We start from the raw sequence: 22902 nt of genomic DNA, 5'->3' as shown, positions 1-22902 counted from the left end.
CTCTGCCACTGCGTTGGTCGTATTTATGTAACTCTTCATAGTCTTTGGGGCCACCTGGAGGACTGGAGGGACTCTTGATAGTGAATTATTTTTCTCTCTGTTTTTACCACACTGTGGCTTCTGGTATAATACTTCTTTTAGTGGAGTTATGAGCTGTGCCTAAAGGCAAAATCTTTTCCTTTCCTGATAGCACATGGAGGCTGGGACATCTCTTGGAACTTAGAGAAGATTTTTCTTCCTGGCAGATGGAGGAGTTAGTCTTGCTTGGAACCATACCTTCTCATGGAGAATAAATAAATGTGAGGAAGTTTGTGCAATGGTTGGTTGGCGAATCAGGATGTCAGAGGGCAGTGTGATCGAGTTGCTTACATGCTCATAACCCAAGTGAAGAGAAGAATATGAGGAAAAGTTCAGGAGGGCTAATTTTCTGCAGCATCTGCCAAACTTACTGCTCTTCTTCTTCCTTTTTCTTCTGGTCCCTTCATTTTGTTTTCTATCTCCTCTCTTCTTCCTCTTATATGTCTTTCTGTCATTTTCTCCTTACTCCTGAATGTCAAGTTCATGTTCTGCCTGGGTGTTGGCAGTTAGACTTAGCCTGACTTTTGGGGACTGGGTGATGTGAAGGTCAGCCAGGGATGATGTGAACTACACAAAAGGGAAGCTGGGGTGTCAGTATCATTAGCCAAGTTGCTAAAGCAAGCCCTATATCTAGGGTGTGCTTCCAGCAGAAGTGGGCAAATGCTGGACAGTGCATTGGGCAGGTCAGTGGCACTGAGCCTAGATGCCACATCCTGTTCAGGTCCCCAAAGGCAAAGCCAGTTACTGCAAGACTTTGGGCACAAGGCAGCCCCTGGACCTCCAGTTCTCTACAGGAATCAAAGAATAGTAATTGGGAAGCAGGAATTCAGTCTAGGGAAACAAGGTGGACAGCAAGGTGTTAACCTATTCAAATGGAAATCAGGAGAAAGAGATCTGGTGCTGAGACAGTGTGCTACTGACTCAAGGCCTTGGTATTCAAAAATTTATTATTGAATATTTTTTATAAGTATTTCACAATAATTATTATTTATTAAAATTATTGTGTGTTGTTTTTGCTAAAAGAGAAGCATGTTTTGGTTCTCTGACAAATCGCTGAGAAAGCTCAGGTGAGAAGACATTTCTCTGAGGGACTTGGAACCTGGGAACTATCAGGGATTATCTTTTCTGAGCATAATTTTTCCATCACTTTGCTTTATCTCTTCCTTATCCTGCAACCCTTTCCTTCTCCTTTTTATTCCCTTCAGGTATCCCCCATCCCATTAAAGGAGAAATAAAGTTGATTAAATACAGTTCTCATGGCTGTGCACTCCCTCATCCTCCAGAGCCAGTTCACCCTCTAAGCACTGGCCAATTTCTGAGTGATTGTCTTTCTCATTAATTTCCATTTTAACCTGGGGAGGTCCCCAAGCTGCTGAGAATTTGTGACTCCCAGTTCTTTAGAACATTTATTTGCTCATCAGGTCAGAGTTCAATCTGGGACTACTGTCCACAGCTGACCTGCTCAAAATGCCTGTTTCCTCTTAATATGAAACCAGGAAACAATAATTAATTTGTGATGTTTGTCCAGCTAAAAAGCAGAAGGTTTTTTCATTTTCTTTGTTTTTTAATAAAAAGTTTATTTTGAAGTTTCCCCCTGGAAACTTGTGTAAAGTTTACTTTCAGTGCCAATGGACGTTATGGAACGGAAGTTCCAGCGATTGATTGTTTTGTTTTATGATTCTGAAAAAATGAACTAAGCTAAGAAATGATAGGGAAGGTGAAGGAAATAAAGCTTTGAGTGCCTTCTAGATCCCTGGTGTTATGCTTGGAGGTTTATATTGATCCATGAGAATCCTGTGAGGGGGGATATAATTATTTTATAGATGAAATTAAAATTTGTTCTTCTTATATGACTGATAAGGGGCCGAGTGAAGTTCTAGTGGAAAATTTGCCTCCAACCACTGCCTTCTTCCCCGCCATGTTTACTGGTGTTTTCAAGAAATGGGAGGTGTAAGGCACTGGGGACTTCTTTAGCACCAGGTCCTAGGTGGAGCAGTTGGTGCCTAAAGAAAGATGACATTTAGGGTCTTAAAAGCCCTGTTGTGATATGTGGTACTGATGGGGTGGGAGAGACTCTGCTCTGTCTCTCTTCTCCCTTAGAACATGGTAGTTAGGTTTGAAAAGCTCTAAGGCAGATGGACAATTAGCATGTGTTTGGACCCCACTCTATGTCCCTTCTCACACTGGCTTTTGTGTGGCTGAGGACCATAATCTATGCAATTGAACGCAAGTCAAGGCATTAATTAACATCAGCACTGTTCCGCCAACATAGAAAGGAAAAGCAATTAACTAGGTGCAGTACCACAACTCTGCTCAAAGCCCTACTGTCTCCTATACCCAACTCTATCCAGACATCTTATGATTGTGGTTTTGTGTCAGTGGTCTGGGATAGAAGTGCCCTGAGTAAGATGCCTGCATTTTTTTTTCTCTTTTCTATCTTCAACCCTTAGCACATTGTCTAATCTATAATAGACATTTGGCTAAAAAAAATTATTTATTTTTTTAGCAACTTTGAGTTAATAGAGCATGTATGAATAGAAAACCACCTGTGAATCATCCAAGTTGGTTATACAGTGATGAAGACTGAGGGGCTGTGGGAAGTAAAGTGGGTATGGGAGCAGAGTGCAGTAGGCTCAGGAATTTGGGTTCTGGTCTCAGTTCATACAACAACTCTCTGTATAAACATGATCAATTGACTGTCTGGGCCATAGTCTTCCAGGAAAGCCAAGAAATTTGAGTACAGATGATTTTTTAAGTTCTTTCTACTGCTAATATTTTGTGATTCTGTAATTCTGTTTTAAGGAAACCACTTGTGTGGGCCACCAATTCGGTTTAAGCTGATCATCTGGACTGACCAATGCCAGAATCAAAGAAACTGATCTTTTGTGGGGAGCATTCCCAGCCTGGAGTTATAAGAGGACGTTAACAACATTAGCTTTCTGGGCTTCATGTCCTTCACCACTGTGATCCCCTGTGTGGGAGACAGTTTGGAACAATGGAAGGAATGTGGGCTCTGGAGTTCAGGATCTCAGACTTGATTCATTGTGGTACCTCTAGTCAACGCCAAAACTTTGATTAATCTTTCTGCATCTGTTTCCTCCTTGGTAAAATGAGACTAATAACACTGCCTAACTGGGAGTCTCTCTGTCACAAAAAGTGGGAAGTGGGCACATAATGTCAAGTTTTGTCATGTTGTGTGGGAATTTTCCACTTTGACTTTAAACAGAAGGAAGATAAATGAGAAATGTATTCTCTTCCTGCTTGTTAACCACAATCAGAATCTTTAGTTACATTGCTGATGGGGACAGGAGAGTATCAGGGGAATTTAATGACTTCAGATAAGTAAACAACTTCAGGCATAGATCGGATTCCTAAATAAAGGTCAGGGAAACATCTAGAATATTAAAGTGACAAGAAAACAGGTGATACATATGCACAGTTAAATTAGTATACTCTGGTTTCCCCAAGTGACATTGTCCCTAAGCCAAACTTCAGAATTGAGTCATAGTCTGAAAACTATACACATAAATGCCATGTTTCTAAAATTTGTAAAATAATATTAACTTTTTTTCTTATCTTTCAACTATTGAATTTATTCCAATTAAATGCCTGCTGTGTGTTGCTCTGTCCTTGGGCGATAATGATATTGTATTGCTTGTGGTTGCTGTGTGTGTGTGTGTGTGTGTTTAGACACAATCATGAGCAAAGGAATTGACTTTCTTGAAGTTGAGTTGACAGACAAAAGTAAGATAGTGTATCAAATTGCTAATTTACATATTTCTCTTGGAAGGGAAGAAAGAAAATCAATTAAGAGATGAAACTGGCGGTATAGCTCTGTGTAGGTGAATGCCCTTGTAGTTTGATCTAATAATGTACTTTAGGACATTTCTGAAACAAATTTAACAATGCTAATTGAAGTTTGTTATTCCAAGAATTAATTACAAGGCCAAAGATGGAAAGCAATATTGGTAGCTAGACATTTTCCAGGTTAAACAGATTCTATCAGTGCATCATTTCTCAAAATGTGGATGTTTATTAAGAAAGTGAGGGCTGGGGTTGTGGCTCAGTGTTAGAGTGCTTGCCTAGCATGCATGAGGCACTGGGTTCGATCCCCGGAACCACATAAAAATAAATAAAATAAAGGTATTGTGTCCATCTACAATTAAAAAAAAAAAGAAAGTGAATGGAGTAAAATTGTTAAAACCGTTAAATTGTTTGCATCAATTAGCATTGCTCAGGAAACGATCACTTACTAAGTCTCATTGAAATGAACTATTTTTGCTAAAATTCTATCTATGCTCTTCATTCCCTTTCTTGTTCTCAAAAGGTTTTAAGATGAACTGTAATCACATAACTCAGCAAGATGAATAACTTAAAAATGGGTGAAGACAGACAAAAAGGAAAGTAGGCATAGAGCAGTGATTCTCAATAGTGGCATTATTGACATTTGGGGCTGGGCAACTCTTTGTTGTGAGGGGCTGATCCAGTACATGGTAGGATATTTAGTAGTATCCCTGGCCTATGATTAGTAGAAAACCAGCACACTGCTCTAAGTTGTGACAACCCAAAATGGCTCCAAACATTGCCCGTGTCATCTGCGGGATGGGGATGACATCGAAATCAGCACCAGTTGGAGACCCCTGCTTTAGAGAGCAGAATGAAGTCTGAACTAAGATTTGTGGAGCTAAAGGATCCACAAAGTCTTGGTTGGAGATTGCATGATTATAGGTTTTTCCTGGGGAGTTCTCTGAACTGAAGAACAGAAACATGACTAGTTGTTTGACTCAAGGGGTGCCCAGAATAAAACCAGACCAGAGCCCCACATCAGCACCACTAGTTCTAGTGCACAGAACTGAAAGGCATTTTTATAAGTGTTTTTCTCTGCAACTTGAATGAAGCTCCCGGTGGGCAGGGGGTTTTGCTGTTTTGCCCACTGCTGTGCCCAGAGCAATACCTGGCACACAGCTGCTTAATAAATATTCATAGAAAGAGATGAATCCTGACAAGGAGGATACAGTGTAATATAGGCCTTTCCTTACATGTATATAGAACTGAGCAGCCAGATTTATAGGGCTGTTTTTTACAATATCATTAAATGGAAGCAAGTGTTCTGGGCAGCATAATCCAAACTGAATGTCAGCAAAATCAATAAATGGGCCCCAGCACAAGGTGATCTAGGATTGTCACTCTCCCAGTAGTCTAACTCAAGTCTATAGTTAGATTTTAGGATGCCAGGAAAGGTGTGTTACTATTCTTCAGGCAGTACAGAGAACAATGAATGCTTTCTTCTTTTCTATGTTCCTTGAGTAATAGAGAACAGAGGGAAGGGTATCTGAGAGGTGCCACTGGGAAAGGCCAGGTACATGGAAAGCTACATGCTTTGCCAGGCTGAGTGGGGGACTTGAGCTGAGCCTCCAAGGACAGTGACTAACAATATTTTTTGTTATTGGTCAAGAAGAAGGGCCACTATGTGCCACTTCATGAGAAAACATGATGAAGACACCCATTGTGTGGGAGATTACACCTTGGGAATTCTGTGCTCCAGAATACAAGCATCTGGACTAAATAATTGTACAGCAATTTTGACCAGATTTTCACTTTTGCTGTATAAACAAAGACCTTAGTAAAATTGCAGTAAGTTTAATTTTCTTGCAAATTATCTGTGGTGAAGTATGCATTCAGCTATACAATGAAAGAGGTGGCTTTGTCCTTGGGAACATTTGTAGTAACTGCAGTGAGTATTCCTTAGGCACTCACCAAGTGCCAAGCAAGGTTTAAAAGTGCTTTACAAATGTGACTAGCTACCTCAGGGAGTAGATACTGTTGTCACTAACATTTTATGGATGAGGAAACAGGTGCAGAAAGAGTTAAGTATCTTAATTAAGATACTCCTAGTTATCTCTAGTCTTAGCTCCTAACCACTGTGGAATTAGTATGAATTCAATAATTACTCTCTTAACTGTAGAAGTCTGTTATATCAAAATTTAAAATATTGATTTTAGACATTGGTTTAAAAGTAAATAAAATCCAATTGTGAAATACAGTAAAGTCATTTTAGTTTGCCTATTTGATTTTTTTTTGAGGGGTGGAGATGGGAGAGAGAGAGTATGTTTAATTAGGATTACAAGCCTAGTCTGTGCTGTTTCATAATTCAGATATTTTCATATCAAATATTTAGTATTCTAAGAAATAGAATAACTGAACAATGTATTCATAACCTGTGTTACTAGTTAGTCTCTCTCCTCTCTCTTTTTTTTAATCACAAAGAAGACTTTTCCAGGAAGCCACCATCATATATGCAGATGACATTGGTGATCCCTTTGAACTAATGAACTTTGGCCTTAGGGCACATGCATTCTGGATGGGTCTTTAAAATGCATATGCCACATCTTGGGAATGAATGCAGAATTATAGAAAAGAGAAATGGGCTAGGGAAAAGTGGGATTTATAGACACAAGTGAACATGCTAGTAGGGGTATAGTTAAAAGGTCGAACAATTCATTATTTAGGAATCACCTTCAGAGGTAGGCCTGTTCAAAAAATTAGCATATTAGTTTGGTATATAGAAAAGACTCTTTGAAAAGATGCCATTTACCATAACCTAAGGGTCTTTTCCATACATGAAGCATTCAGTTTTGTCAAAGTACTGGAGACTCATTTTAGCATTTCACCTTGGATATTATTTAATATATATTTATATTTTTCAACAATGAAAGCTCTTTATGGCATGCATTTTTTTATTTCTTTCCTATTGTTATATTTAAACTGAATACCAGAGATTTGAAAATTCATTTGTTCCTTCCGCAAATACTTATGGGGTGCCTTTTAGTTAGTGGGCACTGTTTTGGGGATGGAGCAGACTGGTGCCTAATTTCATGTAGTTTTTATCTTAGCAGAAGAATGGCAAGAAACAAGTCCAAAAAAAAATCTGTGTCATGTGGAAGTAGATGCTATGAAAAAAAATAAGAAAAGGGAATGAAGTAGTGGGCATAATGTTTCACATGGGTAGTTACAGAGGGCTTCCTACAAAGGATGGCATGTGAGTGGAGACCTGGAAGGTATGGGAGGCACAATATCTAATATCTGGGGTGTATCTCAGGGAGAAGAAATGATAGATGTAATGTCCTACATGGAAAGATGCTTGCGGCATCTGAGGTCTAGCTAGGGACCAAGATGGACTGAGTGGAATGGAGGATACTGTGGTCAGAGAGCTGGGAGTAGAGGTGGCAGAACCTTGTAGGTCACTGTCTAGACACTGGGTTTGGTCAGGATGAAGAAATAGCCTTGGGAGGACTGCAGCATAGAAGGGAGCAGTTCTAGAAGTCCTAGTTGGAGCACGTAGCTTGTGTTTCAGAAGGGTCATTGGTAGTTGTCCTGAGGTCACAGTGGCCATTGTAAGATGGATCATGATAACAGAACTGATGCTACTACTGGTAAAAGTGTTCAAGTGACTGGATTATTATTGTATTTTTGAGGTTGAGGTAGAGGATTTACTGGTTGGATATGGAATGAGAAAGAGAAATTAAGAATATTTTTGAAATTTATGACCCCACTAGCTAGAAGAAATGGTGTTGCATTCAGTGAAATTGGAAAAATATTTTTCTTTCTATTCATATGTCACTGTCAATATTTAAAAATCTATTGGATAACTCATAATGATGTCTGGAGATGAGGTTGGAGAAAATAATTAAGTAAAAGTTCAATGTTTGTGGCCAGTTTTGCCTTTTAGAGGTAGATAGATGATAGTACTTGGGCATAGAGCCATAGAAAAAGAAACCCAAGAACAGGATGGTGGTGGTGATGGGAAAGATACTTAAAATTGATCCAGCCTCATAAATGATTCAGCTTTATGTGTAATTCATCTTCATTGATGAGAGAAGCCACATGTAATCATAGTAGATTTCTTCTCTTTTTCTCAGCCTGATAGTTTGTAAAACAGCAAACACTATCTTAGGATGACAAATACAGAAAATACAGATGAAAAACTCTTACTTTTACTATTATTATGAATTCTATATGATTATCATTGTTACAAGACTGATAATTTTGGAAACTTTCCCCTAAATTTGCTTGATTTACCTTGTTTATGCACCTCGTGTCCCTTAGATGATTTGTATTGCCTGCAGCAGACTGCTAACTAAGAGCAGTTGTTCATCACTCACATGTAGAGGTATGATACACCCCATCTATCTGATTTCATAAATTCAGTAATGTGCAAATGCACAGTTTCAATGTTTTGTGTTTTATTCTGGCTCATGTTGGAATTAAAGGGGTTTGCAAAACAAACGTAGGAGTTTTTCAGCAAATCCATTCACCAAGAATCAATATTTACTATTGGTGAATGAAATAAGGACATATTTCTGGAGAATATATTTCAATTCTGGATATCTGTGACTAGCAATGTGCTAGATGACCAGGGAATGGGATCTGGCTCTCCCGGAGTTGGCTCTAGAGATTGTTTGCTTAGGGAGGGAAACTGCAAATGTTTGCAGCAAGTGGAACAAGTCCAGGCTTTGATGCCCTTGAGCATCAGTGAAAGTTTCAAGGTGACCTCCATCTTTAGTTAAACCCCTTATAGTGTGAGTACTGGGGGAGTTTGGAAAAGTTGGAAAACATTAAACTGAAATCAGTTAAAGAGCAATGTCCAAAATGACACGTTTGATATGCACCGTAAGCTCTAGGGTGTGATGAAATGTTTTTAAAGGGATTGTGAGTGTTTAAATCAGGACAAAAATGGCAAATAAATTGTGGGGCTGCAGTAGACCCTTTTAAGAATCTTTGACTAATTGTAAAAGGAATACAAAAGCCACTGACAACATAGCAAATTTGGAAAAATGATCTATTTAGAGAAAGCCCTGTTGGGAGTGTGAACTGATAGGAAGAAGGAAATGGGATCCCGGAGTACCACACTATTCTTATTGGTTTTTCTGCTCATAGTATGTTGAAACATTTGCATCCCTCATAGTTCACTGCCTCAATTTCCCCAGATTTAAAATATGCTTCTCTTGGGGTGGTGATTCTGATTTAAAACCTGGCTTATGGACTATTAGCTATTAGCTTGTGGCTATATATGTATATATATGATGGAAGAGATTCTTTTTCTTTATCCTGCACCTTCTTGTTGAATTCCTTCTTTTTCAAAAGAAAAAGACATATTTATCTCATGTCTTTTATGACTCGTTTGGAAATCTGCAAGGAAATTACATAATTCCTTATTTAGGAATAATTCCCTTCCACTTATTTTTCCACCCTCTGTTAATTTGTAATATAACAATCTTCCCCTGAGTAATTAATTGTAATTCTGCAAACTGAGTGAAAAATAAGTAGCAGAAGCTGATGAACCTTGAACAATAAATATTTGTATTTTATGCAGCTGCCACTAGTAATTAAGAGAAAATAACTTAGCAGAATAGACCCTAACTTGCTTGATTGCTTTGAGCGGCGGTCATCCATTCTGAGTGCGTTGACTAGGACTAGTAGATATTATGGAACATTTTGTTGAATGTCTATGGCACATTGCCACCTTGTGGCTGCAAGTTTCCTTGTACTGGAGAAGAGCAGCTTTAAACTAATGTTAAGTCTACATTGTGTAGCCTGATTTTTTAAGTTTTTTCCTGGTATTTATACTGTACATTGCTCACAAAAGATTTGAGGCATCACGTAAGGATATGTAGAATATAGTATTGGTGAATTTAAGAGAATATCACATAGTCTTAGAAGAGGCATGCTAATGTGTTTATGGGTGAAGACCCATAATCTGCAGCTAACACCCACTGCTTACATGAGTGTGTGTACATGTGTGTGCGTGGATAGAGGGAGAGAAAGCAAAGGCAGTGTGGTAAAAGTTAGCAGTTCATCATTGGCCAGTGGAGTGCAGGTGCTAATTGCGTTTACTCATAACCACTTTTCCATAATTTCAAGTTTTCTTCTGACATTTTTCAAAGTAAAAAAAAAAAAATTGGCAGGAAAGAAAAATTGGGGTAAGGACATAATGTGGAACCAAAAAGAAGGGAAAAATAACATTTGCATTGTGTGATGGTCTGACTACAATTGAACCATGGATTGGATTCTGCCTTCTCTAGTAACCAAAAGGTAACTGTCCAGGTTTCCCTGGCTACAATTCTTCAACTACAAAATTTAAGGGCAAAATATCTGAGGGTAGACGGAATTTCCTCCTTGGAGGCCTTTCTAAGTAGGACACTGATGTAATGAACAGCAGTCTCAGCAGATACTTTGCAATAAGTACAACTTCTCATTTGTAAGGGCTGTTTCTTTTAAAAGTTCACACTTGAATTCCTTTCCCCTCCTGATCTGGCTTTGATTCTGGAACAGATGAACTCCTAGTTCTTCAAGGGCCCTTCACTAAAATTCTGATTGGAAGTTGAAATATAGTAAAGTACTAGCTGGCCAGGAGTATGATCCAGTGTTTAATGAGAAGTTATTGAAATTGAGCCTTTGGTTGTCACTAATGAGCCCAGTTGAGCATGGAGAAAAGTGGACAGTGTCTAGCAACCAGTGATGTCTATTCTATCTAAACTAACTTGGGAGGGGATATTCATAAGCGAGATCAAGTTTCTTACTGTGCAATGATGTTGAATGTGGTACAGTGGTGTAGACAACAAGTGGATGGATGGCCTATCTCTGAATTTCTTTTTATAAATACATTTGTGATGGTCTTAATATGAAAGAATTCAGATGGGTGTAACCATGGGAGCAGCACTTTCCCCATGAAAGCAGAACAAGTCTCAGTGAAACATCCCTTAAAATGCCTGGCTTTGAGCATTGCCACCCTCTGCGATGTTTTAACATTTCTACAGTTAGCCGTTTTCTGTGATAATTGGAATTTCTGCAAATATCTGAATATCTTTTTGCATATCCTTAATAATGACCTGGATATATATGTGCATGTGTGTGTACATGCACACACATTAATATTTTTATCCTTTGTGACTATCTAGATGCATATATATGCATTTGTACTACCTCTGAGGTGAACATCCAGAAGGTCAGCACTTTTCAAGTATGAAAGATTTTCTTTCTTTTTTCTTCTTCTTCTTTTTTAACACAATGCATTTATTTTTATGTGGTGCTGAGGATCGAACCCGGGTCCTGCCTGTGCTAGGCGAGTGCTCTACCCCTGAGCCACAATCCCAGCCCCTGAAAGATTTTCTTATAAAAGCAGAACAGATCTTGAAATCAGTGTTGTGACACAAGGGATTCTTTTGTAAAAAGCTGTCTCTTGAAGTAGATATGGTTTCTCTGATTCTCATGACAGGTTTTCTTTTTAAAAGCCATGAAGTGATGTAGGGATGTATTGATTTCCATTAAGGGCTATGGTGCTTAGAAATCTCTCTCCTGAACTTATATTTGTGAGCAATACGTGAATTTTCTTTTGTGACCAACTAAAGACCGTATCTTGCTTCATTATAGAGCTATATGCTTCAGTTTGGGCTGAGGGGACCATGGTCTAAAGAAAAACATATTTTATTTATACAGGAGAATAGAAAACACATATATGCATGTACATAACTCAATCAAAAATTCCATGAAACAGTACTTTCCCTTCTTCATTGGACAGTGATAATTTCCTTTCTGTTGTACTAAAAAATACTGATTACAAACAACTCAACTTGATTTCATGACCCACTAGTATGTTGTGACCTGCATTCAAAATCCTGTTACTGAGATTTTGAAGCAAGTGAGACTGTCTTTCAGATGAAAGACAAAACAATGAAATCCTGAATTTTCTAAGTATCAAGTGAAGAACAGGGTTGGGAGGAAGGGGGATTTAGAGGAGGATAAGAAAGGAAGCGAGTGTGAGCTGCGTCTTTGATTCTAGGTTGTGTCTAATGTCCCCACTAAATGTTGCTGCTGTCCTTCTGTGTACAGCTTGATCATATCCTGTCCCCACCACCCATGCCATTTCGGAAATGCAGCAACCCAGATGTGGCTTCTGGTCCTGGCAAGTCATTGAAGTATAAAAGACAGCTGAGTGAGGATGGAAGGCAGCTGCGGCGTGGGAGCCTGGGAGGAGCCCTGACTGGTGAGTCACGAGTGGCTTGGATCAGGGAAGGATTGTGCTTCTCTGATAGGGTCCTGGATGGCCGCAGGGTCTCATGTGAGAAAATCAGCTTGCAGACCATTGGGTAAAATCTCATTCAATCCAGAAAATACTTAAATTGGAGCTTTTATTACTCAACTTTAATGAATATAACTGACATACAATGAACTGTCCCCATTGTGCATGTACATATGTATGAATTTGGGCAAATTCATGCACCAGTGTAACCACCACTGTGATCAAAATATAAAATGTTTCCTATGTTCTTTCTGCTTAATACCAGCTCTCACCTCATCCTCTAGTCTCTGGGTCCATGGCAGCCATATATCTGCTGTCTGTCACTGTAGATATATCTGAAGAGTTTTATATAGATGGAACTGTATACTATGGCTTCTTTTGCTCAGCATATTGTTTTAAAGATTTGCCAATGTTGTTTCCATCAGTAGTTAAGTGTTTAATGTTTGTGTCTGTAATATTTAACTTCATAAGAAACTATCAAACTGTTTTCCATAACTGTGCCATTTTCTACAACCAAAAATGATGAATGAATAAACCAATCACTCTACTTCCTTACTAATCTGTGATGTTCCCAGTCTGTGTAAGTTTGGCCATTTTCATGATATATAATCTTATCATTTTGTGGTTTTTCTTTTGTATTTTTTTGACTATTTGTTTTTTAGCTTTCTGGTACTGTAAGAAATACCCGAGATAATCAACTTAAAAAGAGAAAAGGTTTATTTCAGCTTAGTTTTAGAGGTTCTAGTCCATGGTTTGTTGGTACCATAGCTTTGGGCCTGTGGCAGCACACCATAGTGCAGAAAGAAAGAAAGGAAGAGGAATGGGCTGGCCCTATACCTTTACTTTCAAGGACAACCCCCCAGTGATCTGAAAATCTTCCCATTAGGCCCCATCTCTTAAAGTTTCTCCTACCTCCCAGTAGCATCACACTAGCATCAAACCTTTAATACATGGACCTTTGGGGGACATTCCAGATCCACACTACTGCAACTAGAGAAGTAGAACATCTTTTCATGTGCTTACTGGACATTAATAGATCTTATTTTGTGAAGTATATTCTAATCTTTCAACCATGTTTAACTCATTGTTATAGTTAATTAAAAAAAAAAGTCAAGTTAGGCACCAAAATACATACTGTATGTTATTTATGAGACAGCAGTAAAAGCTCTTTTTAAAAAAATTTTTATTTGTTCTTTTTAGTTATACATGACAGTAGAATATACTTTGACATATTATACATACATGGAATATAACTTCCCATTCTTGTGGTTGTACATGATGAAGAATTATATTGGTCATGTATTCATACATGAATATAGGAAAGTTATGTCCAATTCATTCTAATCAGTAAAAGCTTTTAAATGTGAGAGATTAAAAAATCTGGTCTCATAGAATTAGAGAATAGAATAGTGATTACCAGAGCCTGGGAAGGGGAGGTTAGAGAGAGTTTATAGGCACTGGGGTACATTTAGATTGGAAGAATAACTTCTCATATTCTACAGCACAATAGGCTAACTATGGTTAACAATAATTAATTTTTGTATAGTTTAAAAAGAGCTACTAAAGAAGATTCTGAATGTTCCTAACACACAGAAATGATAAAATGTCTGAGATGATGGATCTGCCAATTTCCCTGATCTGATCATTACACATTGTGTAACTATGTTGAAATATCATCATGTAGCCCATAAATGTTTACAATTATGTGTCAATTAAAACTCATTAAATGTTTTTATTAGTACATTATAGTTACACACTTTGACATATATATGCATAGAATATAATTTGTCCAACTTCAGTCCCCCGGGCTGCTTCTTCCCTATTTTCCTTCTTCTCCATCCCCCTACTTCTACTCTACTGGTCTTCCTTCTGTTTGTTTATTGTTTTTTTTAATTGATGCTTTATACATAAAATTCATTGAGATATATGAATATATGTACATAGCACAATTTGGTCAGTTTCATCCTATAGTTTCTCTCTTTTCCTCTCCCTCATCCCTCCTCCTCTATTGCTTTCCTCTATTCTACTGATCTCTTTTATTTACATGGGATGCTCTCACCCCATTTTGTTCCTTATTTTACTATAGATTCTGCATATGAGAGAAAACATTGAACCCTTGTCTTTCTAAGTCTGGCTTATTTCACTTAGCAGGATAGTCCCCAGTTCCATCCATTTACCAGCAAATGCCATAATTTTATTCTTTTTTATGACTGAGTAAAACTCCATTGCATATATTTATGGTATTTTTCTTTATTCATTTATCTGTTGATGGGCACCTGGGCTGATTCCATAACTTGATTATTGTGAATGTGCTGCTATAAACATTGGTGTGCCTGTATCACTATAACATGATTTTAGATCTTTTTGATAAATACCAAGGAGTGGAATAGCTGGCTTATCTGAGAACTCCATTCCTAGTCTTTTAAGGAATTTCTATATTGTTTTTCATAGTGGTTGTACTAATTTGCAGTCCCATCAACAAGTATGAGTGTACTTTCTTACCCACATCTTTGCCTGCACTTATTATTGTTTGTATGTTTGATGAATGTCATTCTAACTGGAGTGAGATTAAATCTCAGTCTAGTTTTGCATTTCCCTGATTGCTAATAATGTTGAAAACACACACACACACACACACACACACACACACATTTGTTAGCCATTTGTATTTCTCCATTTGGAGAAATGTCTTTTTGTGTGTGGGGGGGGAATGTGTGTGTGTATGTGTGTGTGTGCGTGTGTGTGTGTGTGTGTGTGTGTGTGTTTGGCAGGGGGATGTTCTTTGAGTTCTTTACATATTAGTGAGCAAGATCTTCTCCCATTTCTTTAGGCTCTCTCTTCATACTTTATTTTTCTTTGCTGTTATGAAGCTTTCTAATTTGATGCCATCCCACTTACTGATTCTTTTTTTTTAATATACTTTAGGATTATTAAAAAGGAAGTTGGTGTCTGTACCAATATGTTGGAGTATTCACCCTGTGTTTTCTTCTAGCAGTTGGAAAGTTTCTGGTCTAATGCCTAGATCCTTGATCTACTTTGAGTTGACTTTTGTGCAGGGTGAAAGACAGGGACTTAGGTTCATTCTTCTATATATGGATATCCAGTTTTCCTAGTACCATTTGTTAAAAGGCCTTTCTTTTCTCCAATATGTTTTGACACCAATTAAAGATGAATTTAAAACTTGCAAAACATTCTTAAAAAATTTCAAAACCAGAAAACCCACAAATCACTTTCTTTAACTCGAAAAATAGCCAAATTAAGATATTTTAAAACAAAGACCTTTTAAAAAACTCCTCGTTTAAATTTTCATATTAAACTCAACTTTAAAATCACTAAATGTTAGGTTCCTTTCATTTCATCAGACTGCTTTTCTCTCTAAATACACATATTTTGGAGGAACTCTTATTATTTTTTAAATCTGAGACTGAGTTTTGTCTACATACCACAGTCTTGTCTGCCAGTTTATAAATCGTCTGGAAAAGCAGTTGAAATGCTCGCATTTTTTGAAGAATTATGGATTTTGACTTTCTGAAGATGAAATTTCTGGGAACAGAAATGCGGCTGCCACATGGGCTGTAGAGTTGGAGCATTTGGTGCAGTGAAGGCAGTGCTGGGGGTGGGAGGGTCTGACCTCCAGCCAGGGGAACACAGTCCTCAAACACCACTGTGCTTCCCTGAGGTTAAGGCACAAGTTTTCACTTGAGTCCTTCTGATGTTCTACTAATGTTTGTTCTCATTTTTTTTTTTTTTTTTTTTACTTTCCTTTGGTAAGTGCAGACTGTTTGCTATTTTAAGTGGGACAGTCTAAATATTATTTAGTCTAATCTATATTTTATAGGTAAGGAAAGTAAATCTTAAAGACACCCTGTCTTTATTAATTTTAATTAGAAAATTTACTTTGATTAAACTTTTTTTTTTTTTTTTTTGTATTAGGATTGAACCCAGAGGTGCTATACCACTGAACTGCATCCTCAATCCTTTGTATTTTTTTTATTAAAGGATCTCACTATGTTGCTGAGACTGGCCTTGAAGTTGAGATCCTTCTGCCTCAGCCTCCTGAGCTGCTGGGATTATAGGTGTATTCCACTGCACCTGGCTTAAAGTATTTTTGTCCAATAGGAGGGGCAGTAATTGTGCTCACCATTTGTGCTAGAGCAGTTTATTTGAAAGCTTTAAAGTGCTGCAGAGGTGTAAGTCTTGCTGCAGATAGAAGACTTGAAGCATGAAATTTGGCCTTTAGCTTTATTAAAAAAAAAAAAAAAGATTTGGTTCTCATTTCTTAATGGTAGCAGCTCTAGCAATTTTATCCTTACACAATTAGGTTGCTGTACAATAATTTTTGGTAATTATCTTTGTATAGTTAATTTTTTAAAATGTTTAATCATTCTTAGAAGAGATTTAGAAAATCCATTGAACATCAGCTTGTTTCTGAAAACAGTTCCTTGGAATTTGTATTGGAATATGAGAAAAAACATTCTTAATTGGTCCTCTAGATAGCTTAGCTAAAGATTTAATGAAGTAATATGTGCTAAGCACTTAGCCCAGTGATGGGCAGCTATTACTATTATGTATATAAGTAATTGAATTTGGGAGGATTTGGAGTTGATGGGAAGCAGAGGCTCATGAAAATCAGTTTAGTACCTTTATTATGTGGATTTCTACTTTATGTTCTTCACTGAGTTCTTGTCAAGCCAGAGCTAGATAGGGTACAGAGGAGGAAGCATCATCTCTGATCTTAAAAAAAAAAAAAATGCAGTTTCCACTAGTTTCAGGCAACTATAAATGTACCTTGGGACATATCCAATTGCTAAACTTAAATTAAGTCAAACTGAACTTGCCATCAGAAGCCTTTGCCTAACCTATTCTGTTACTTAAAGATGAACCTGCTTCCCATTGCTTAAATTTTACTCCAAATACCTTTTTATGGACAGAATTTGACTTTGCTTAAAATTATGATTTTTGTGAAGACTTAGTTTATTGTTTGAAAATTTTACCATCCAGTTGTCATTGATAAGGTTTACTCCACTTTTAGCTCTTCGAAAGGAAGATTTATGATGTATTTATTTATTTGTCCCTACGAATAATCACAGCTAACATTAAAAGCTTATTACATGGCAGGTACTACTATTAGGGAACTACATTTATTGAGTTATTTAATTCTTATGACATCTCTGTGTGCCTTTGAGGAAGGTGCTTTTTTGATTAACTTGCAGAAGTCATGTTGCTTGTAAATAGCTGAGCCAGGAATTGCAACCAGGCATTGTGGTTCCACAGCCCATAGTCACAACCAGCAAGATGTTCCTAACATAATACTTACCAGGATGTTTAAAATAAACTCTAAGTTCCAATAGGATTAATGAGAATACTCCTAGGTGGAAAAATCTTTGCTCAGTTGAAATCTGGGGCTGACTCATGTGTAAGGCTCTGGCTCCCTTAATTATAAAAGTCAATGAAAATTAGGCAATTAATACAAATTAAAAACCTTAAAATTTACATTTGTTAACCCAGCAACTCTATTTCTAGGGATTCATCACAAGGAAATAATCATGAGTGTGTGCAGAAAATTAACTGTAGTGATATTTAAAGAAGTACCATTTATAATAATTAAAATTGCATATCACCTAAATACTGGTCAGAGTATCGACTAAACATATTATGGCATACATATAAGGTGGCATACAAGTGTGACCATTAAAAATAATATTGTAACACTTATTTTAACATTGAAAAAGGCTTATAACATTTATTTAATGTGAAGTCCCACTGTTGAATGGTTTCATAGTATTGCATATTTCCTATGACTTTCTAAAATTATAATTATATAATTGCATATTTGAGGGAGAGGGAAACAACTTCTCTCTGCTAAGGAAGATTTTTCAAACTAGCACGATGGTTGGCTCCCTTCTTGCATAGGCACGTGAAGGACACTGTGGCTTTTTTTGTATATCCTGCCATTCAATCCATGAGAAAATGTTTGCCCCTGAGTTTTTTGGTACCATTCAGTGATATATTAATCACTGATAATTATAAGGAAAGAGCAAAATGAAGGAAATAAAGAGGAGAGGCAGCTCAGCAATAACACAGGTTTGGGACAAACCTACGGTGGGGGCTGGCCAGTGGAGACTGAGAACCGTCTTCAAGGTACCAGGGCATGAGGGAGTGGGGGAATTTTTGCAGCTAAGCCTTTGCTGGGGATTGTCAGGGAAGGGCCCTTTTGGTCCTCACCTCCATTCTTTGAGGTGGTCAGTGTTCCATGTTGAATGAGGTATTTTCACGATTCTAGTCCCAGATAACAATGGATGGCACTAGAGCAGATTATGCTAAGTGAAGCTAGCCAATCCCTAAAAAACAAATGCCAAATGACTCCTTTGATATAAGGAGAGTAACTAAGAACAGAGTAGGGACGAAGAGCATGAGAAGAAGATTAACATTAAACAGAGATGAGAGGTGGGAGGGAAAGGGAGAGAAAAGGGAAATTGCATGGAAATGGAAGGAGACCCTCAGGGTTATACAAAAGAACATACAAGAGGAAATGAGGGGAAAGGGAAAAATAATACAAGGGGGAGAAATGAAGGTCAGTAGAGGGGGTAGAGAGAGAAGAGGGGAGGGGAGGGGAGGGGGGATAGTAGAGGATAGGAAAGGTAGCAGAACACGACAGTCACTAGTATGGCAATATGTAAATCAATGGATGTGTAATTGATGTGATTCTGCAATCTGTATATGGGCTAAAAATGGGAGTTCATAACCCACTTGAAGCAAAGTGTGAAAGATGGTATATCAAGAACTATGTAATGTTTTGAACAACCAACAATAAAAAAAAAAAGAAAAAAAATAATAATTAAAAAAAAAACAAAAAACAATTTCCTTTCTTTGCATGATGATGGAGTCTTGTCTGGGATTTAGGTCAGGCTGATTCAGAGTGACTGTGAGGTGCCTCTTGTTCTAAAATGGAGAATGTATTTCAAAATAGCTTTTCCCTGTGTCAAGTTCTCCCTAACAATAATGAAGCCACATACCTTAAAAAATCTCAATTGGTCAAAGGTCATCAGGGATGTGGAGCCCATACTTGGCTCTTCTGCACTTGGTTCCAGGACGCAGTTTGGGTCCACATCTGCTCTGTGTGTCTGTCTTATTTCTTAGATCAGCATCTATCAAAGACATGATCTTTTGGTAAGTTGCAGGAGCATGAGAGGACAAGTCCATTGGTAAGCATCATAACTGCTAATTTCTTCTCAGCCAAAGCAAGTCACATAGTCAAGCCATGTGTCAGTGACCCAGAGTCAAGGGCTGGAAGCATATTCCAGACACTTTGATTCCTTGGCAAAGATACAGAGATATAATGCTACTGAAACAAAGAAGAATTGGGACCCATAATTTAGACTATAATAGTTAGTGTCTCTCCCTATCTTTCTTTCTCTCTCTTTTAAATATCTTTTACAGTAAAGATGTTTTCATTTACCTATATTTTAATAATGTTTGTTCAAAGTAAACGATTTAGAGCCTTATAAAGAAAAGATACAGAGCCTTATAAAGAAAAATATAAGGCCCACACTTCCCTAACTAAAGTTTTAAATCACCAAGAGTGTTACATTAAGAGAGAAGGAAACATGGGGCCAGGGTTGTAGCTCAGTGACAGAGCGCTTGCCTGGCACATGTAAGGGACTTGGTTTGAGCCTCAGCACCACATTAAAAAAAAAAAAAAACAAATAAAATTAAATATAGGTATTGTGTCCATCTATAACTAAAAAAAATTTTTTTTTGAAAAAAAAAAGAGGAAACAATTAGTGCAATTTCCTTTTTGCAGGGCTGACATTTAAACAACAGACCTAGTGCTTGCTATGCCTATCACTGCCTGAGGGGAAATAATTTTTTTTTTTTTGAGGCTAATGATGTTTTCTGTCTTTATGGCCTGCGAAAGGCACCCAGGAGCATGGTGTAAACACTGACTGAGGGTTGGGGCTATAGCTCATTGGTAGAGTGCCTGCCTTGCCTGTTTGAGGCACTGGGTTTGATCCTCAGCACCACATAAAAATAAATAAATAAAGATATTGTGTCCATCTACAACTAACAACAACAACAACAACAAAATTTCCCTGATGAGAAAGGGAAGCATTATTCTAATCATTAGAGACCCTTAAGTCTGTGGGCAGGGATATGAGGTAATGAGCCCCACCATTCACAGTGAGGAAGCTGCAGAATGAGGAACAGAACCTCAGGATCTTGGATCCTGGCTTCTTGGCTTTTTTTTTTTTTTTTTTTTTTTTGGTACCAGGGATTGAACTCAACCACTGAGCCATATCCTCAGGCCTATTTTGTATTTTAGTTAGAGACAGGATGAGTTGCTTAGGGCCTTGCTAAATTGTTGAGGCTACCTTTGAACTCCTGATCCTCCTGCCTCAGCCTCCCAAGATGAAGGGAGTACAGGTTTGCCTGGCCTCTTGATATGCAGATGAGTGCCCCGAATCTTTGTCTTGCTTTCCACAGCTGTGGTGTGTGCCTCAGCCCTACCAGTCAAGTTGAAGGATTCTTTTCCTTGTAAGGATGGTTCTGTTTTCCAAAGGGCATTCAGGTGGGTTGGAATATAAAAGAAAGAGGAGTCTCTTTCTTCCTGTAGATTATATAGGAATGTAATATGCACATAGTACTAATAAATCAACTTTGTAGACAGTATAAACTAAAATTTCTAAACTGTCAGAATGTTTTATCTTGGTGGTTGGAGGGAATTGAGAAATTTTTCTTTTCTGAACTATGAAAATCAATTTGGAATCACACCTGCATATTTTTCTTTTCTTTGTCCTTTTTTCCTTTTTTGGGGGGGGTACCAGGGATTGAACCCAGCACCACTTAACCACTGAGCCACATCCCCAGCCCACTATTTATTTTAAGACACAGTTTCACTAAGTTGCTTAGGGCCTTTTCCAAGTTGTTGAGGCTAACTTTGAACTTGTGATCCTCCTGCTTCAGCCTCACAGACTGCTGGGATATAGGCCATGGGCCACAAAGCGCAGCACACCTGAACATTTTAAGTAAGGCATTTCTAAATGAATTTTACTTGAAGAAGGAAAGGAAAAAAAAATCCTAGAAAACATTTTTTTTCCTTTAAAATTAACCCAGAGGCCCTTGTGTTAGGTTTCTCATCCTGAATATCTCCTTAATTTAAGCAAGTTTGAAAATATTCAGATTAAAGCTAATTCATGTAAAATGATGATTTTATGGTTAATTTTGGTATTTAATAGATATTGCACCTAAATATAAGTTCTATACTCATATACTTGCTAGTTTCCTCACTTTCGTAAGCCATCAAAAGAATGCCTATATAAAAATGTTATGGTTGGGACAAAAAGTATCAATAGCTTAAGACAATAGTAGTTTATTTTTTGTGCTTGTGAAATCGTTCTAGAATAAATGTTTTTTTAGTTGGGGGTTTCCTTTAAAGTCCTGACCTGGGAGAGAGAGATTCATTTTAATTCACATTCTTTTGCCAGATGATCACAGCTGATGGGTATGTAGTGGTGGGGTGCTAGGAAAAACAGGGTCCTGCTGAACAAAACCTCAGGGACCAACTGCCCAGAAGCAGGGGGAACATGACACTAAGTTGGGGAGACTGGGAGAAAAGTAGATTTTAATGAAATCAGAGGATAATTCAGTCTCAAGTACCTATGAGACATGTAGGCACACAAGTAGGACCATGGAGTCACAGACGCAGAATCGTCATTTTGAAAGGAAAGAAAGGCAAACTACATATTGGCTGCATAAGATGAAGATAGAAAAGTGTCAGTGGATTTGGCCACAGGTTGCTGAGTAACCTTGGGGAAAGTAATGAACGTGGTTCAGGTCGAAGTGAGGGTGGAGTGGATTAAGAGAAAATGGTATTTCAGGAATTAGAGCTCCCTTATGTGCCTATAGATGAGAGCAGAGAGAGCACTTTTGAGAAGTTTTGCTGTGAAAGGAGCTAGAAATAAAAGGTGTGGACTAGAAGAGACACGAGGGGCCAGAGAGAGCCGTCCTGCTGTGGGAGCCACTGGATGGCGTCATAAGGTGTTGAGGATGGTGTGGGTGATACCCGTGATAGCCAAAGAAGCAAATGCAGGACTGGGACATCCAGAGCACTGGATGAGGCACTTCCTTCATTGTGTCAGGAAGGAGGAGGAGAAAACAGATGTAAAAGTAGGTAGGTTAGGGACATTATACCACATAGCACCACTCAGCAATAAAAAGAAATAGACTATTGATACAACAACCTGGGTGGCTCTCCAGAGCATTATACTAACAAAAACAAAATCCAATTCCAGTCGGTTACATGCTGTATAGCTCCGTTTTTATATAACAGGCTTGAAATGACAAAATTAGAGAAATGAACTGATCAGTGGTTTCCAGGACTGAAGGAGCAGGTGAGGTGGGAGCATGAAGCATGAAGGATGAAGGTGGGCAGCAGCATGAAGGATGCTTTTGGTTGTGGGAATGTTCTGTATCTTGACTGTATCTGGATCAGTACTTTTCTTATGATATTGTGCAGTAGTTTTTCAAGATGCTCCCAAGGGGGAAACTGGGTAAAGAGGAATATTTGGGATATTTCTGTATTCTTACTACTGCATATGAATTTGCAGTTATCTAAAAATAAGTTTGAATTTTAAAGTGCCTCTTTTTATATTACTGATTTTAATAAATTTGGGTTTTTTGAGGTGTGGTGGTGCTGGGGATTGAACCCGGGGCCTCATGCATATTAGGCCACTGAACTCTACCGC

At 37.9% G+C, this 22902-nt stretch overlaps 1 protein-coding gene across 4 annotated transcripts in view; it reads left to right on the top strand.

The window, feature by feature from the left end:
* The window catches only part of Mast4 (microtubule associated serine/threonine kinase family member 4), a 558123-nt gene that overhangs the window by 139808 nt on the left and 395413 nt on the right, over positions 1–22902 (top strand). For all 4 annotated transcript variants that reach the window (XM_071612543.1, XM_027951609.2, XM_071612542.1 and 1 more), the window contains exon 2: positions 11968–12121. In XM_071612543.1, the coding sequence (XP_071468644.1) occupies positions 11968–12121 (154 nt within the window). The remainder of the gene's footprint in view (positions 1–11967; positions 12122–22902) is intronic.

This window comes from Marmota flaviventris, chromosome 5 (assembly GCF_047511675.1).
Source record: "Marmota flaviventris isolate mMarFla1 chromosome 5, mMarFla1.hap1, whole genome shotgun sequence".
Taxonomy (NCBI): domain Eukaryota; kingdom Metazoa; phylum Chordata; class Mammalia; order Rodentia; family Sciuridae; genus Marmota; species Marmota flaviventris.
The sequence above is the reverse complement of the archived record's forward strand: the minus strand, read 5'-3'. Positions and strand labels throughout refer to the sequence as shown.